This window comes from Aptenodytes patagonicus, chromosome 1, assembly GCF_965638725.1.
Source record: "Aptenodytes patagonicus chromosome 1, bAptPat1.pri.cur, whole genome shotgun sequence".
NCBI classification, from domain to species: domain Eukaryota; kingdom Metazoa; phylum Chordata; class Aves; order Sphenisciformes; family Spheniscidae; genus Aptenodytes; species Aptenodytes patagonicus.
The window spans coordinates 67,257,817-67,274,861 of NC_134949.1; the positions used below are offsets into that span (position 1 = coordinate 67,257,817).

The window sequence follows — 17,045 nt, forward strand, 5'->3', positions numbered from 1 at the left end:
TGGCGAGGGCTGGGCCGGGCCGGGCAGGGCCGCTGCGCCGGACCCTTCCTTCACCCCGGCGGGAAGGGAAGGGGGGAGTCGGGGAAGGGAGGTGGCGGCGCGGCCCGGCCCGGCCCGGCCCTGCCCTGCCCCGGGCGGCCGCGGCGGGCGGGGCGGGGACGCGGGCCGTGCCTGGCACCTGCGCGGCGGGCGGGGCAGAGCCCGGGGCGGCGCTGGGCGCTGGGCGCGGCCCGTCCCGTCCCGTCCCTCGGCGGCTGAGCCGCGGCGCTGGGGAGGCGGCGGAGGCGACGGCGCAACAGGTTAGCGGCGCGGAGCGGAGCGGCTCCCGGCTGCGCCCATGGCCGTCCGCGGCCCCGCCGCCGAGCAGGGCTACATCCGCACCGTGCTGGGCCAGCAGATCCTGGGGGAGCTGGACAGCTCCAGCCTGGCGCTGCCCTCCGAGGCCAGGCTCAAGCTCTCGGGCGGCCGGGCCGGGGAGGAGAAGGCGCTGCGGATCCACCGGCAGGTCCAGCAGACGCTGGCCAGGAAGAGCCGGGTCCCGCTGCACAACGGTGAGTACCGGCCCCGGCCCCGGCCCGGGCCCCGCGCCGCTCGGTGCTGTCTGGTGGCTGTCGGTGGCGGTTTCGGCGGCGGCGGGAGCACGGGAAGGGGGTCCGGGGCGGCGGCCCCGGGGTGAGACCCGAGCTGGCCCCGGGCGGCCGCAGCCGTCTCCGCGGCTTCCCCGGCCCTGGGAGGCGCGGGCTGCTCGGGGCAGCCGCAGTACGGGTCGCTGGCCTTTACCAGGTTTGACAGAAAATCGTGGCTCTGTCGCGTCTCCTCTTTCTTTTTTCCCACCCAAGTGAGTCAGAAGTTTCTCCCTCCCAACCGCCATAACTTGGGTGAGTGGCGGGGGCTGCTCTCGGTTCACCGCTGCCCGAGGGAAGAATCGAGCCGAAATTCTCCTAATCCAGCAACCGCTTGCTGTGCTTATTTTAATGCCTTAGCTTTACCCACTGGCCCTATTTGCGAAGTAAAATGGGAAGAAACGTAGGAAATGTCTTTCCTTGTTTCACCTGGAAATAAAAAAAAAATTAACTAAAAGGAGGTTTGGAAAAGTAACTCTAGGAAAGGCGTGAATGGCAAACGTGGAACGATAACGCTGCCAGACCTGTATTTACCTCGTCATTTGACGTGCATGATACAAATTGAAGTCAATCAATCCTTGCTTCTAAGTTCTTATAGCCAGAAGGCCAGATCCGTCGGTAAGGTCCGCACAGTCGTGCCTTTTGCCCCAGCCAGGGTCCGACTGCAGCATCAGGCACCCACAGGGTGACTTTGTCAGGTGCTGAGGGTTAAAGACAAGCTGCTCGAGGGGTTTAGTCTTAACTATTAATGGCGAAGAGATGTGTTGTTTTCAAAGTAAATTAAAAAAAAAAAAAAAAAAAAAAAAAACAACCCTTACCACGGAAACTTCAATGCTGTTTTTAAATAGGAAGATACGACTGACTTACAGGCTATAAACACTGTTGCTCGGTTGTCATTAAATAAGCTGTCACTTTTCATTTGCAAAAATCTGTGAGCCGAAGGTCTTTAAATTTATGACTATACTTCACCCATCTATCTTGTCAGGCAGAGGAATGTTTCCTTGTACTTCATCTGGCTTCTATCTAAAAAATGCCTCATGGCAAAAAATGCATACTATGCAGACACGGACATACTCTGCTCAGAAAAATCAGGTACACACACTGCATAAACAGGTACACACAGCTGTGCAATGTGCAGCTACACGGGCAAGTTCTTAGCTTGGCTGCTCTCATTTAAATAAGGCTTCTAAACACTTTTAGAGTAACTTAATTTCTTTTTCTCCCAGCAGAGAGCCTGGGAAAAGCTTTTTAAGCAATAGTTAATAAATTATATCGTGTCATGAACCTGAGATCATGTCTCTAAACCATGCATAAAACACGATGAAGACAAAGTTCCCGTCCTCCTAACTCATCTTAACTTCTCTGGAATACATTAACAGGCCTGATGGATTTGGGGATAGTTGTCTTGGTTTGCTTTGTTTTTCTAAAGGTCAAGTATTCGAGCCCTTTGCATTTCTGAGACACCAAAACTTTTAAGCTTCAGGATCAGGAGTGGCAAATGACATGTCTGTTACATGTATCGTTCATGCATAAAATGAACTTTTCTTCTTTCAAATGTATTCTTGTGCCCAACTCACCGTACAATTTTTAGTCCCACTGCAAAACTCAGAAAAAAAAAACAGAACTGGAATGTATTCCATGTATTTATACGTGCATATATATATATAAAAAAAATAGATGTATATGTATATCTATCTATCTATATCTTAAATATATATAATGCGAATCAAATGCCTATCATGCCTTTAACGTGTTGACTTTCCTGAAAAATATACGTATATAAGCATGTGTATCCCAATGTGCTTTCTATGTAGACTTGCTCAAAATTTGACTATGCCTTGAAAAACATTTGAATTCTTTTATGTAGGGTACTTCTTAAAAATATGCACTCTTTTACATGCAGAAACCTCACTTTCTCTGAATTATAACAGTTTTCTAGATACATTCACCAAGGATCCCATATTGTTTGCAGTTGCAGGGAAAACGATACAAAGATTTAGAAGGAGCAGGAGCAGGCCCCCGTGATATAACTGTTCTATCTGTAGGAGTATTTCAGGCTCTGTTCAGCAAGGTACTTAGCACATACCTAGCCAGAGTATTCACGCACATGCCTAAAATTAGCCAAGCACATAACCACTGGGTATGAAAAATCAGTGGTAGTAAAGGTCTTACCCAGTATCATCTGTGCACACCCATTTTCCACTGGAACGGGAAGCTTTGAAGCTGCAAGAAGTACTCTGTCAGACAGCATAATTTCTCCTTAAAGTTTCAAAAGTGTTTGCCTAGTCTTCAGCATTACCTTTAAATGGAACAACATCTTTTTGCCTCCTACCCCCATATTGTTTGCTGGTTTATGCCCTTTTCCCCCCTTTTTGAGGGTGTATTTCTTCTTTTTTATAATAGAAGTTCAGGTCATCCTCAGATTTGAGGATTCCAGCAGCTGCCAGATCACTGAAGTCAGGTACTGCCCGAACTCTTTTCAAGTCTTTGTCAAACGTTGTTAATAGTTTTTCAAGCAGTAGTTTAACAACAGCTGCAACTTTTCCAGTTCATCAGTTGCTGAACCTTTATAAATTAAAGATTACGCTGCCCTGAAAGATTTTGAACAACTAAAGCAGCCATATCAAATTTCTGAATGCTATTTAAAGGTGGAAATGGATAGTTCAGCCTTATCAAAGAAAAATGGCATTCAGAATCATATATCTTAATGACCGGTGTTTTTCAGCTCGCATATGATGCAACAGTATTTGTTATTTTATCTACACTTTAGGAGTCTATTAAACTTTATTCTGTTTATGAGTCCACTTGCCTCTGATCTTGTTCCATTTGGATTTTGATAAGCTTTTTAAATTCATCTGTGGTATTTCTGTTTCTTTAGTATAATCCCTGGACTAAAGTCTACTTTCCTGTACATCCTGTACATCATTATCAGTTCCATTGTAAAAAATGAGGGCAGAACTGAGTAATATATCATAAAAAACCAAATGGCCTGATGAACTGCTGTCTGTGTAGAGATTCTTTCTCTAACACAGGGTTTTATAAACATAGTGTGTTTATAGAAAACAGAATTAAAACTTACGTGATTTCCAAATCAACAGCATCAGACACAAGACAGTTACAATCAGAGCCTTATTTATTCTTCACATTTCTTCATTTCTAAAATTCTTAGTAGTATTTTTTGTTAAACTTGCTTTTAGGGGTTTGGGGGAGTTTTCTATCCTCAGCCTTCTATGTTGCAGAATTCTGACCATGTTAACTGCTTCGTAGTGATTTTCTGTTTATACCTTTGTGGGAAAAGGAAGTAGAAAAAATTCCTTGTTGGTGACTTTTTGTTGGTTTCATTAAATTCCTCATCTCTGCTTCCTGAGCCAGAAGAAATCTTTTTCTTAAATTTGAGCACTTGTGTAAATGTACTGACCAGCACAAAGTGAAAAATGCTAGAAAAACTCCTTTGAGACCAGGCGTGTACTGGCAGTGATGAAGGAGCATGATCAAAAAGAAGGGTCTTTGATCTCTAGATGAAATGATTCAATGAAGTTTTTGATATGCCATTCTTAAATGTCACCATCTCAGTCCATCGCGAGTGGTGGAGTATAAAAAAGGATTAAAAGATGACAGTCCAGGAACACTTAGGAGTCTCTGTTGAGGATATAATCACCCACCTGCCCTGAGCAAGAGCAGACAATGGATACTCAGCAGGTGGGCACTCAGGATGCATGAAAATATCGCAGCCCTTAATAGCCTTCTGTGTACAGCTACATTGATGCCTGCAGTGGAGGGTTTAAAGCCAAAACTTGGCTTTCATGATAACCATTCAAATACAAAAGCGCTGAAAAAGACTCACAACTGAGAGTTAACACTGTACATGATTTAAGGGGAATTTGATACACCTAATTCCTTAGGTGTATCTAAGGATAGAGGAGGATAATTGTCTTTTTCATACATCGTGTGTCTTAGAGATGCCTCTTGTCGTTGTTGTTTTTGAAAGCCAAGCAAACAGGAGATTGATCTGCCTGCAGCCAGAGGCAGTGACTGCTGGGGAGGAACTTCCAAGACCTTTGGAGATGTTGGACCTGTGACGTCCAGGGGAACAAAGGGGCCTCGAGAAGAGCCTCTGTGAAGACAGATGGGATTTTTGCTCAGTCATCTGTACAGTCTCCCTCCTGATAGTGTAATTATTTTTTCAGGTCTGAAAATTTTGTCATAACTGCTGCGATATCAGGTGATTTTTGTACAGCTTTTATTTTAAGCGTAGAGAAGAGCAAAGGGGTTTAGTTTTCATCCTCCACCGACCACATCCAAAGCGTTCCTGAGCTGCTTTAGTTCATACTGACAGGGGGAGAGGGGAGACTGTGATAAACGGTTCCACTCAATTGCCCACACATGGGTGTCTGCTGCTGTCTGAGATGCCTGCGTTTTCCAAAATATCCTCATGGGTTGACAGACATGACGCAGGGCCCATCCTTTTCTTGACTGGCTGCTGGAAATCAAGTGTGGTAGCCAATGGCCTCTCAAATAGCATTTGTCCCCTATGGATGAGTAACTGAATCATGTGCATATTTTCTGAAGAGAGAGGTTTTGTGCGACTTAAAACACTGAGTCTCACAGTTAGAAAATATTAATCCTAATAGTAAATGAACCCATAATATACATTTTTTTTTTTTAAATCATTCATGGCGCTTTTTTTGCTTTTTTTTTTTTTAAACCGGTGCACTGACTCTATAAGGAGTGCCTAATGATTTCTGAATATATGTAATACTGAGCAAATCTGAGAGGTGGGAGAGACATGTAGGTTATTGTAGTATGGTGAAAATAAGCTGAAGGAAGCCTTGCTGGCAGAGGCAAGTTTTGATGAGATCACCTGTTCTGCATCTCATAACTAACAGAAAGACACAGCATTTCAGTTACCACTTTTTCCTTTAACACGCTGGCTTCTGGCACAAGTAAACAGCACACAGTAAAAAGACATACATTTTATGTCTACCTAATAAATCTACAGGTAAAATGCTGGCAAAATAATTTACTGATGTGGTAAGAGCAAGCAAGAGATACTGTAAATGCAAAGTGAAATTCCATAAGCTGACATATACTGTGTTTATCTCTGAAAGAGAAAAATGTTTACTGATGGATAGTTTTGCAGGGAGACTGAAGGTTAAAAAAAGAGGACTAGAAGATAACTGAGTGTTACAATTTCTGATTGACTGTATTGTGCTTTTGCAAAGAGGGACCTGTTAGATATGTAGTTTATCCTCAACTAGTTCATGGACAGCCTTGTTATTTTTAACTTATCCTCATTTTTTTAAATTTGTTTAGTAAAGACGGAGTTTAGACTTACCTAAAACATGCACAAATTACTTGCTCAAAGGATCTTTGTGCTCTAAGTAAATAAATAACTGAGAGTAATTTCTCACTAAGTAAAGTAAACTGGACAAAAAATACTAACTATAAAGAAACAGAAATGTATATGTATTTGTATTTAGAGACTTAATATATGAAAGTACTTTAATATGCAGCAATTAATAAAGTGAATCTTTAGAAAGCAGGCACAGGCGATAGACTAACATGGAGTCGTATTGGGCACGTGAAATAGTACATTGATATGGGAATTATATCACACAAATGAGAGATTTATATGAATTTGTAGATTTTGGATGTCGGCATACATTGGCAGGAATTTTTTGCAGTATAAAACAATAGTTTCCTCTTACTGCTTTCTCATGTGCTTGGGTAACCTTTGGGCTATGGTAACCTTGTAATGTCTCAAAGGAATTATTACAATCCAAATCATGAGTTTGACCAAACGGCATCATTCCACTCTCATGATGCAAAGTTAACGTGAATGTGTCTTAACAAATCACCTAATACATGTTTAAATCTGTCTTGAATGGCCAAAATGAAAGAATTGGAAAGTATGATTAAATAAGAAAAATAACTGCGAAGTATGATTGAATTAGGCCTCAAATTATTGCAGTCTGCTATTATATTGTATTGTATTGTACTATATTATATTATACACAAATTTGGACTTATCCAGGTAGCTACGTGCTAGTGAGAATCATTCATAAATTATTATTGTTACATCAGTCTCTTGTTTATTTTCATCCTTGTCGAGCCCTTTACTAACTAGAGACACTAAGGATTAAAGATACAGGTGTACTGAAGTTCCTAGGGATACCCATGTGCACCTAATGTAGCCCAGAGTCTAACTGCACAAAGTGAAAGCCTCAGCTATTTAGCACACATACACTAGGTGCTTCAAAAATCCCAGCAGGCACTTGCCTGCATGTTTTTGGCACCTGAATTCCCATGGGCATATCACTCCTACTATTTTTACAAGTGGAGACTTCATCAGTTTGACCAGGTTAATGACTTGTTCTTTAGATTTTTTTTCTGTAGTATCTCAGGTAATACCTGCTATTTTGAAAATTCATGGCCAATTAACTTCTTTATTGACCACCATTATCTGTTCAGCCTAAACTTCTGCAGCACACACGGGCCCCATTTATGACTGATTTGAGGCATATCTTGCTTTCAACTTCTGTTTCACCTCTTTAAACCTGTCGGTATTATAACCTGTGTTATTTATATTCCTATATGCAGATTCTCATAGTAACATGGGAATCTCGTGAACAATTATTTCAGCAGTATCTGTTGCTTTAAAAAAAACTATTAATAGAAACACTTTTTCTTTGAAAATGCATGGTATCAGTGAAAGAGAAATAGCCTGATGTTTTTGGTTTGTTTGTTTTTAATTAAAAGAATGCCGTTTTAATGAAAGAAATAATCACAATGCACTGTTCTATTTTCAAAGCTGGGTCACGGAAAAAAAGAATCAGAGCAGATACACTGTGGATCTTCTACATTATTTGTAGGATTAGTGAACCTTTCAGGTGCAGATTTCAAGTGTCATTAAACAACCCTACGTTACAGCATCATATGCCACGTGCCTCCATAAGCCATGGAATTTGTTCATGGACTTTTCATGGTCTTTGGGTGAAGCACTGAGAAGACTAGCGAAGCGTTACTTGCTCCAATATATTGTCATTAAACTAGCACCTAAGGGAGAAGAAACACCAGCGGTTAAGGTAGACAACTATGAAATAAACAGTCTATACTCAGTGTATGCTATTTATTTACAGTGGTACATCGTGAAAATTGTATCTCTAGGGTGCACAGTAACAGAGGTATACACATCAACCCATGTTTCTCATCTACAATCTACAGCTGCAATATTTTAATTTCTTGTGTACTGTGCATGTTATTGTCAGCCTCTAATGTAAACCATGCATATATATTCAAAGTGGTTACAGTGGAAAAAAAGTGTTCTTAGTAGCTGTTCAGTGATACCATTTCTCAGTACTTAATAATCTCTCATTATCTGGGATATTTAAAATATCAGCTTGCTTATGTTAAAACATTTTTCATTAAATAGCCACATGAACAACAAGACTTCTAAAAGTTAAAAAGATGTCTTAAGTAAAATAAATAGGAAGCTGAAAAAATAGCTTGTGTCCTCAAAAAGCTTTGCTTAGCCCGGTTTTGAATGGGAAACACTTTGAATGCAAACCTCTTTCCATCATTTACCTGTCTGATTCTCAGCTTATATATATTAATGGCAGCGCAGACTGGGACATTTCCCTAGTACTGTAAATCATCCTTTATAACAGTATCATGTTTTGTTAAAATCTTACTAATATTAGTCTTTGGTTACAGGCAGTTTGCACCGTGCATCCAGTGTTCCAGAGCGCGTCTATAACATGGGGATTACCGAAAATGATTTTGCACCAAGAACTCCCTATGGTTTCTCATATTATCAGTCAAACCAGGTGAGGAAAAGAAGACAATGAATAGAAATAAATATAATATCACATGCAGAGTTTATCCATTTTGTTTCCACAAATAATAGCATGTAGATGGTGTTTCAAGGTTTGCTTGCTCGCTTGTTTGCTTTTTAAAGCCTGATTTCTAGAAAAGGAGGTTTTTACAACTGAGATTTGTTAACATTTTTCCCCCTTCTGGTGACTTCTGAGCCCAATGGCTAAATTCAGCTCAGTTGTACAGACAAGCTTTCTGCAATCCTGTTGGTTTGGTGAGGATTGGCATCAGGGTAGAAAATTAAAAACCGTATTAGCACTCCACTAAGGCAAAGGCTGTGACAAGTCAGATCTTTATCCGTCCCACCAGGCAGCAGGTCGGTCAGCACATCGGTAGCTCAAAGCGGCCGGAGGCTGTGCTGCCACTCACCCAGCTGAACAGTTGGAGGTTGCTAGAGGAAGTCCAGCGATCCCGCAGGGTAACAAATGACATAGGTAGGAGTGGTGAAAGAGGTTAGGGAATTAAGCATCCAAAACCACAGGAAAACAGATTGCTTTAGTTTCATGATGGCAGGTAGAGTGATCTTTATCATTTAAAATAATCCTATTATAACCTGTTTTAGCATTACAAGAATTTCAGCAGTACAGTCCTTGGAATACAATGGTGTTTCTAAACTGTCTAATCATAAATTCACTTGTTATTTTGACCAGCTTTTCTTGGGTTCATGGCCTGAATGCTGAGATAAATAATTGGTTTTCTGCAGGGTTTGTGACACAGCTCATAACTGGTATGAACCTATTTGAGGGAGCAACCATATGACTGGGAAATCAACACATAGCTCAATAGCAATGCTGCTGCATGATCAACATTAGTAAACTGAAACCAATTCAGCTTGGGAACAAAAATACTTATTTAATAAATAGCTGTATACGTAGGGGCCAATCCTTTCTTAATTTTAGATTACTCAAGAACTGCTTATTCTCATTAAAGGAAATAGCCCAGCTTCTGGCCAGTTAATGAAGCAGGTCCAGCTCTGTATGCGTAGAGGTAGAACCATTTACTTAAATACATTTCCTTCTCTGTCCTCCTATCCTCTGTTCTCACCTATCATCCAGACCATAATATTTGATGTGAATCTCTTCTTTCTAGAAGAGGGTGACAAGAGGAAAACTGGAGGTGACATAGGAACCACAGGAAAATACTACAGTTTTCCAGGCAAGGGGGGAAAAAAAACAGAATTAAAAAAAAAAAAAGAGAGAGACTATTTGTCCTGTGTGAAAGCCAGAAAAAGCCACAAGGTCTAGTATTTCAGAAAAGCATTCATTTCCTTATCCCCAAACAAAAGATAAAGATATCCTTGCATAGCTTCTGTAGAATAAACAGATACATCCAATGATCCTTGCCTCAGCCTACTAGATTCAGCAACCTTTACTCCTTTTATGAGTCAGTTATCACCCTCAGTAACTCAACAGTGAAATTAAGGGATTTCAGTCTGGCCACTGTCTGCTAAGTGCTGTCCCTTCAATTAATAACTTGTGTAAGCTTCTCAGTTTACCATAAAAAATGTCTTTAATATTACAAAACTCTAATACAGCATGGAAATAGAATATATGGGGCTTTGATTTATGGCTGGATGACACTATGCTTACTGATTTTTAAAAAATTGGGTCATGACTCCTTTATTTCAAGGCCAGATAGTCTTGAGTAGAGTATGATGTCCAATTTAGAGCATAAGAAAAAGGTAGAAAAATTGGAGAGGCCCCAAATGGCACCTAAACAGTAAGAATCTTGAAGACACATCCTACAAAGAAAGGTTGCAGGAAGTGGGTTTGTTGAGTTTAGAAAAGAGAAACTTACAAAACAAGATGATGATCCATTACTGTCCATGCCCATTAGGGACAGGAAAAGAAAAATAATCTTAAATTGCAACTGTAGAATTAGGGAAACCATTGAGATGGTGAAATGGTCATTTTGGTTTCCTTGGAATGTTATGTAATCTCCTTCATTTTTAAGAGGCTAGGCAAACAGGGAAGGGACTATCTCTTTTTACTAAATCCTACCACAAAGTGAACAGGAGGGCTAAATAACCTTATATTAATAACGTTTATAGCAATATGCAGACACTTTAGTATAATATTTTGATATCTGACTGGTTAATTTTCTTCTGTCTATTGGACAGCCTTGAATTTAATTTTAGTAGCAGATGTGGGTGTTAATCCCCAAGGATTTTCAAACTGAAACTAAAATCTCCATTAATAAGCAGACTGTTCGCTACCAGGCATAATTGACTTACGCACCTATTTTGAGTTAATGACAGAAGACTAGATGTTTAGACTTTGTCTCCTAATGTGTAGACCGTGCTTCTTCCTGCCTTCATTAGGCAGATACAAAGAAGTGTTGCAGAATCCCATTTAATACACAATATTGGTGATGTTCACATTTTGTTTTCTGATTCTGATAGCAGACCTTAGAATTTTTATCTTTACTTTTTTGGTTTGGTTTCTTTGCTATTAATCCTAAATGCTGTGATCTTACTGTGACTCCTGTTCTTTTATGCACCCTTGAACAGGTGGCCTCACCATCCTCTTATACAAATGGCTGGGGGACGAGGATTACTTACAAGACAGTGGAAGAGAGAGCGCAAAGACAGCCTCTGAAGAGACTAGAGGTTTCACCCCAACGAGGTCCTGAAAGATTGGTGTATGTGTCCAGTGATTTTCACTACGACGGAGGGATTTCAACTGGATTCTCCATGAGGCATGGAGATAGCAGGAGATCCAGTGGGACTGTCCCACCAAGATATGCTCGGTCTGAAATTGTTGGTTACACTCTTCGTGATTCAGTGAACAGGGGACGCTCTTTTAAGAGACACTCCAACATGGGGGCTATTAATGATGCCGTCCTTGATGGTGTCTACCCCAGCCCCACTGTACCTCTGTACCATCAAGCAGGCAACAGTCACAGTATGACCCACCTTTTGGAGAAAGAGAACTACCTGACCTCAGGCAGTGCGACAGGACAAGCGAGATCACCAATTGCTTCCTGTTTGGGGTCTCAAAACAGGCAATCTTTAAGGTCCAGCTGGTACCAAACTACTTTCAAAAGCACACAGACCAGGAGGGAAGCTTCCCAGCCAACTTCAATAACCAGTGTGGCTGCAGAAACAGATGGGAAGAGGTTGCCATTGACAGCTGCTATGGCAGCAGCAGGGAGAAATGGTTTCCTGCAGAGCGAACAAGTCACCATCAATGGATCTCAGCTAGGGTAAGCACAATGCAGGACTTGCTTTGGTTCTGGTTCAGCTTCAGTCAGAGCTGAAAGGAACCTGTTTGTTTAAAAAGAGAAAGTAAACTGGCAGCTTATGGTTCAGCAGCCAACACAGCGTATGAAATGTCAGTGCAGAGGATGCAGAAAGTAGGTTTGCTTTTAAAAGTCCACTTCCAGTGCAACAGGAAAGGGAGAAAAAATGTATGAGTATGTACATACTGCAGGGTCCACACCTCCTGCTCAGGTTTGGGACCCCCCTTTTGCCAAGAGTTAAATCAATTTTATAAGGAGACATGAAGTAGTCACGGAGTAATTTACAACCTAAGTCACAATACACAGTAACGCATTGGCAAATTTTGTGCTCATAAGAGACCGGATGATTTCAGCACTGGTTCTCACGAGAATAGGTCAGAAATCAACCAGTGAAGCAGCTTTTGGCAGACTGACAATTTCCAGTTAAAAATCCTTCATCGTTTCAAGGAAACTTTTTAGTTTTGGTAAACTTCAGTTAAAACACAGGCAGAAATTTCTCTTAGCTCTGTAGCATCATCCATCCCTAGAACAAATATAAACTGCTCTGAATCTCAGGACCCCAGAGCTTCTCACTACCATGAGATCCTACGTGCTCTGAGGATGCTATCTTATTATGAAGCCCTGTTAGCTCCATGGCATAAGTTCCCAAAGCTGCCCCCAGACTTCAGAAAAATTGTTTAAAATCTTAGAAGCATTCTTTTTTTTTTTCCAGAATTACTTTTTTTTTCCCCCTGAAATTCCTTTCCAGAGATTTCAGAATGTCTAAAATTGGTTCCATTTTCAAAAGAGAAAATTTATCAGTTCTGAAATTCCCCTCAGGAGTGAATATTTTTTTCATTTTAGAACAATTCCGCTTGTTTCCAGAGTTCTTAAGGTTCAATGGACAGAACAAACCACTTGGTAAACAGGAGATGGTTACTTGCACTGTCTACTGTGGTTTCTGTTGTTGTTTCATAATCCAAATAGGATCCCAAGGTTTATTATGTAAGTTAATCATGGTGTAATTTGTAACAGTGTTATTAAGAAATGTCTCTTTTTCCATAACTGTGTAGCTGTTAAGTTCATTTTTCCGAAGGCTACCTTTCTTCTTTTTCTAAATTTGCTACTGTGTGAGATGAGGCATCATCTGATGTCACTGCTATGTACAGGTCAGGTATTTTCTGTCGTCAGCTACATGTTGTGTGTTATGACTAGATTTACAAAGATATATGGTCTTGTGCCCACATCTGATCTGGATTGAAATTTTCACCTCTGGGTGATGCAGGAGTTAAGAGATCTGATATTAATGATGTGACTCTTAAGTATTCAGTCTTTACAGCAAGTAAGTCCAGAAAAAACAGCTGAGAGCTCACAACAGCTAAGGAATTGGGAGTAGTGATGTTGAAAGTAGGTACCTGGGAGGACTTTGTTTCTCAGGAATACAATTTACAAACAGGCATATATCCCATTGACTTAATCATTTACTTAACTTTAAGCACATTCTTGAGTGTGTTTCTGAGCCACAACCAGCAATTTTGATATTTAATTTTGTGTAGGAGCAATTTTGGTTCTTCTTTTGCAGGTGCAGACACTGGAGTCTGGTTGTCTGCCTGCATAAACATCAACCAAAGTGTTTTTCATACCTGCAGATGTAAACATCTGTCTTCAGTCATTGTGCAAGTGGCTTGCTTGAGACCATGCTGAACTCCAGGTGGAAGATTTGTGACCTGATGGAAATCTTTTTGACAGCTTAATTCCTTAAATGCCAGTTTTTAAGCTCAGCTTTTGCTGGAAATTACAGAGGAAAACAATTGGAAGTGCTGTGAAAGCTTCTAAAGTTCCTTTTGCAGATGTTTACAGATTTCATTTATCTCAGTACTTCTGACTATTTAATTTACTTGTACATATCTTGTTTAGATTTTCAAATATCCTAGGTTCTATTTTAGTTTCATAGCTAGGTTTTTGGGGGAGTGAGGGGCTCTTTACTCTATCCAAAGTTTAAAAAAGTCTCTGTAAAATATATTAGTGAAGAGGATGGTGAAAGGCAGCATTTAAGATACAATTCCGTAAGAGATTTGCACCACTAGAGTCTTAAATGATGATGAAGAAACTATAGCCATTTTAGCTGACTGAAGTCAGTATTTGTTACATATGCTTATGTACTAACATGAGTATGATATCCACATACATTATTACTGTTTTCAGACATCTAAAATACAGATTTAATAACTCCCCTTGTAATTCTTGTCATTGGAAGGGCTTGATGCAGAAGTCCTATTTTGGTTGCATTACATTCTGGTTCATCCACATCTAGCTACTGCACAGTTTGAAGTAGAATTAAGTATTTAAAATGTCATAGATGACATTTTGCTTTGGGGTATACACTGCTGTCAAATCAGAGATATTTCACTTAAGTCCATCATTCCACCAGTAGTACAGTAATTTCTTCTGACAAGACTTCTCAGTTTAAGAAGTTAGTAGAGACTTTCACATTTCTTGTCATTTCCCATTCTCTTTGATTTTAAGGTTGCATTATCTGATGTATTGCTCCCTTACCTGTTGCTCCCTTAATAATGGAAGGGGGCAAAAAAAAAGATAAGCCTATTTTCTGAGTAATTTGATTTTTCCAGAAATTTGTACTTTTTTATGTGAATCACACTGTAAGTCTTTCCAAGGTTAATTAAGAGGGTGTAAAATAGTTGTGTGAGGTAAAAGAGAAGTAGTGGACTAACTGTGTATAGTATTTGAAATGTATATAAAAGAGTTTTCAAACTTCCTGTAGAAAAATTTGCTCATGCTATGAAATCAAAGTAGAAAAATCAGAGTATAGAGATGCTATCTCTGTATCTTCTGGTAAAGTGAAGCAGTTAAAAGCATCCTCATATCAAGGGCTTAGGAGAGAGAGAGATTCAACCTGAAGCTGCCTGAGAAGCAGCTACTTACAGAATCTCACCTCTAAATGTGCTGAGAGCTGTCACAAAATGGTTAGACAACACAGTGTATATATCTCAAAAATGTTATATTCTGGCAATTAAGGTGAAGTCAGAACTTGTCAAATCATTGTTCTGTTTAACAACCGTTGCCTGAACGTCCATTTGTTTGTTGTCATTACACATGCTAACCAGCCACATGGCTATTAAGTTTGCCTGTAAATGTTTTGAGGGTAGGATGGAATCATTGCATCAAATTCTATTTTGACAAAAGTTAGGATGGTGCAACTTTTTGAATACCATTGAGGGTCAAGGATTATATTGCACCCTTTACTACTGTCAGATAAAACATTAGTGAATGTTCTTTTTATCCAGTGAGGAGCAATCCTAGTATGGCAGTGCACAACAGGAGAGAAAGAATTTGGCTACTGTATGTGAAGGAGTATCAGCCATGAAGGGATAACTGGTGAACAGTGGGCTGCTCTCAGTCTCAGTGCAGATCTCCACACCCAGCGCTTAGACCTTTCATCTCTGGCTGTACATGCGTCTGTCTCAGCCTGGCAGTGACTGCTGATGGACCTTTACTACTCTGGGACATCCCTGGCATCCTGAGGCTGAGTTCCCATGTAGATTCTCTGGTGTCCCATGAGGGATCAGCTCATGCAGCAATCTTGACCTTGGAAAGTGCGTGGATAGAGTCCTTCTCTGCTGTTAGTCACTGAAATGACTCACAATTTATTATATTGGAGATGTCTGCCGCTCTGTAGAAGGTGACTGAGTTTGGTTAAAGGGCTCCAAACTTATTGCAATGACTAACAGGCATTAATGAGTCAGCGTGCTCACATGTGCATATATATAACATGGTCACAAAACCCTTGTTGATTTAAGAAACCTGACTAAAACCCAAGCTTGAAAAGCCTGTTTTTCTGTTCCACTTAGAAGAGAGTAAGAAGAAGAAATATGATCTGGCTTTTTTCCATTACTCATTGTTCAAGATCTTCAAGTAGGTTTCTGATCAGTACATCCGACTTGCAACTTAGAGTAACTTAGTAGCTACTTTGTTTTATATCGGGGCTGCAGTAAATTCTGAAAACCTGGAAGCTGTAAGCATTGCCAGACCAGAGCCCAGGGCACTAGAGATACTAACCATAGTTCTGTCTAATTTCACTTTGATTTAACCTCTCCATTGACATCCTCAACACACTGTCTCCTTCATTTCATCTTTGTCGTGCACAAGCATGCTGCAGCACCTATAGATGCAGCGTATTTGCTCAAAACACTAACTCAGAGGCAGGGAGAAGACAAGAAATAACATGATTTATACCAAAGGGAAATACAAAGGCAGGTGGAAACCTCAGGGTATGGGAGTATAATTCCATTTGCAACAGGTGCATTGAAATTGTTCTTCATTTTTTTGCTGTCCTTGCAGCCATACTAATTGTCTTTTACCTTAGCAAAAGCAAGCAGCAGATGTTGATTTACAGTGTAGCTGGCAGGAAAAATTCCAACAAAATCCATTTTTGTCTCAGAGCTCATGAGTTCATCATAAATATTTTGGGGAAAAGAGATTTCAATGCATTTGTAGCAAGATTCCCTGTGAGAAATCTGCCTGGTTTGTCTACCTTGCTCCTCTGCAGCCCATTCTGGGCAAGCCTGGACTTCCAGGCTCTTTCACTCCTGCCAGTGCTTTATTGAGACACTCTCAGAGCTGTCAAAGTTTTTAATTTTAAATGCACTTACTGAGATTATTATCAAGTAAACCATTCTGATTCTGGTAGCTCTGAAGCAAGGAATTATTGCCAATGACTACTTGTTTGACTGTGGTTCACAGACTGCTCTCTGATCCCTGTCTGGCCAGCTTGGGATCTGGTTCTACAAAATTATTTGGTTTAAAAAAAAATAGAATTCTCATGGTTTTGTCCACTTTTTCTTGTTTTGTTTTGGTTTTTTTGTTTGCTTGTTTTTTCCTTTTTTTTCTCTCTGGGTGGAGAGTATTTGAAACAGAAAGTAAAAAGGCTGGGGAACATTACCACCTGTCCCAGAGCTAATGCACCTGATTGTGCTGTGAATTGTTTTATGTTCCATTTACCGGGGAAAAAATGGGTCTGGTGACCTCTTTTTCCAGTTTTTTATATGGTTGTCTAACACAATTATTATTCAAGCAAACATGCTGGAAGTTGGGAGGAAAATGACCACATATATTTTTAATCCTACCACAGGCGATGTACATAATCGATTTAATGAGTGGTGTTTTTATTTTGTCCCACCTGAAAAAAGGCTTTGCTAATCTATTTCAAACCAGAACAACTTCTATAAGCTTGAAAAAAGCAGGTACTGAGCCTTGCATATGTGTAGTCCGGGGGCTGAGAAACTGAAGAAAGGCATGAAAACAGATATA

The 17,045-nt window shown here is 40.4% G+C and overlaps 1 protein-coding gene across 1 annotated transcript in view; it reads left to right on the forward strand.

The window, feature by feature from the left end:
• Window positions 1-299: 299 nt before the first annotated feature.
• The window catches only part of PKP2 (plakophilin 2), a 46,864-nt gene continuing 30,118 nt past the window's right edge, over window positions 300-17,045 (forward strand). Inside the window, exons 1-3 of the mRNA XM_076340455.1 lie at window positions 300-551; window positions 8,337-8,449; window positions 11,008-11,702. Of these exons, the coding sequence (XP_076196570.1) occupies window positions 338-551; window positions 8,337-8,449; window positions 11,008-11,702 (1,022 nt within the window). The 5' untranslated portion in view covers window positions 300-337. The remainder of the gene's footprint in view (window positions 552-8,336; window positions 8,450-11,007; window positions 11,703-17,045) is intronic.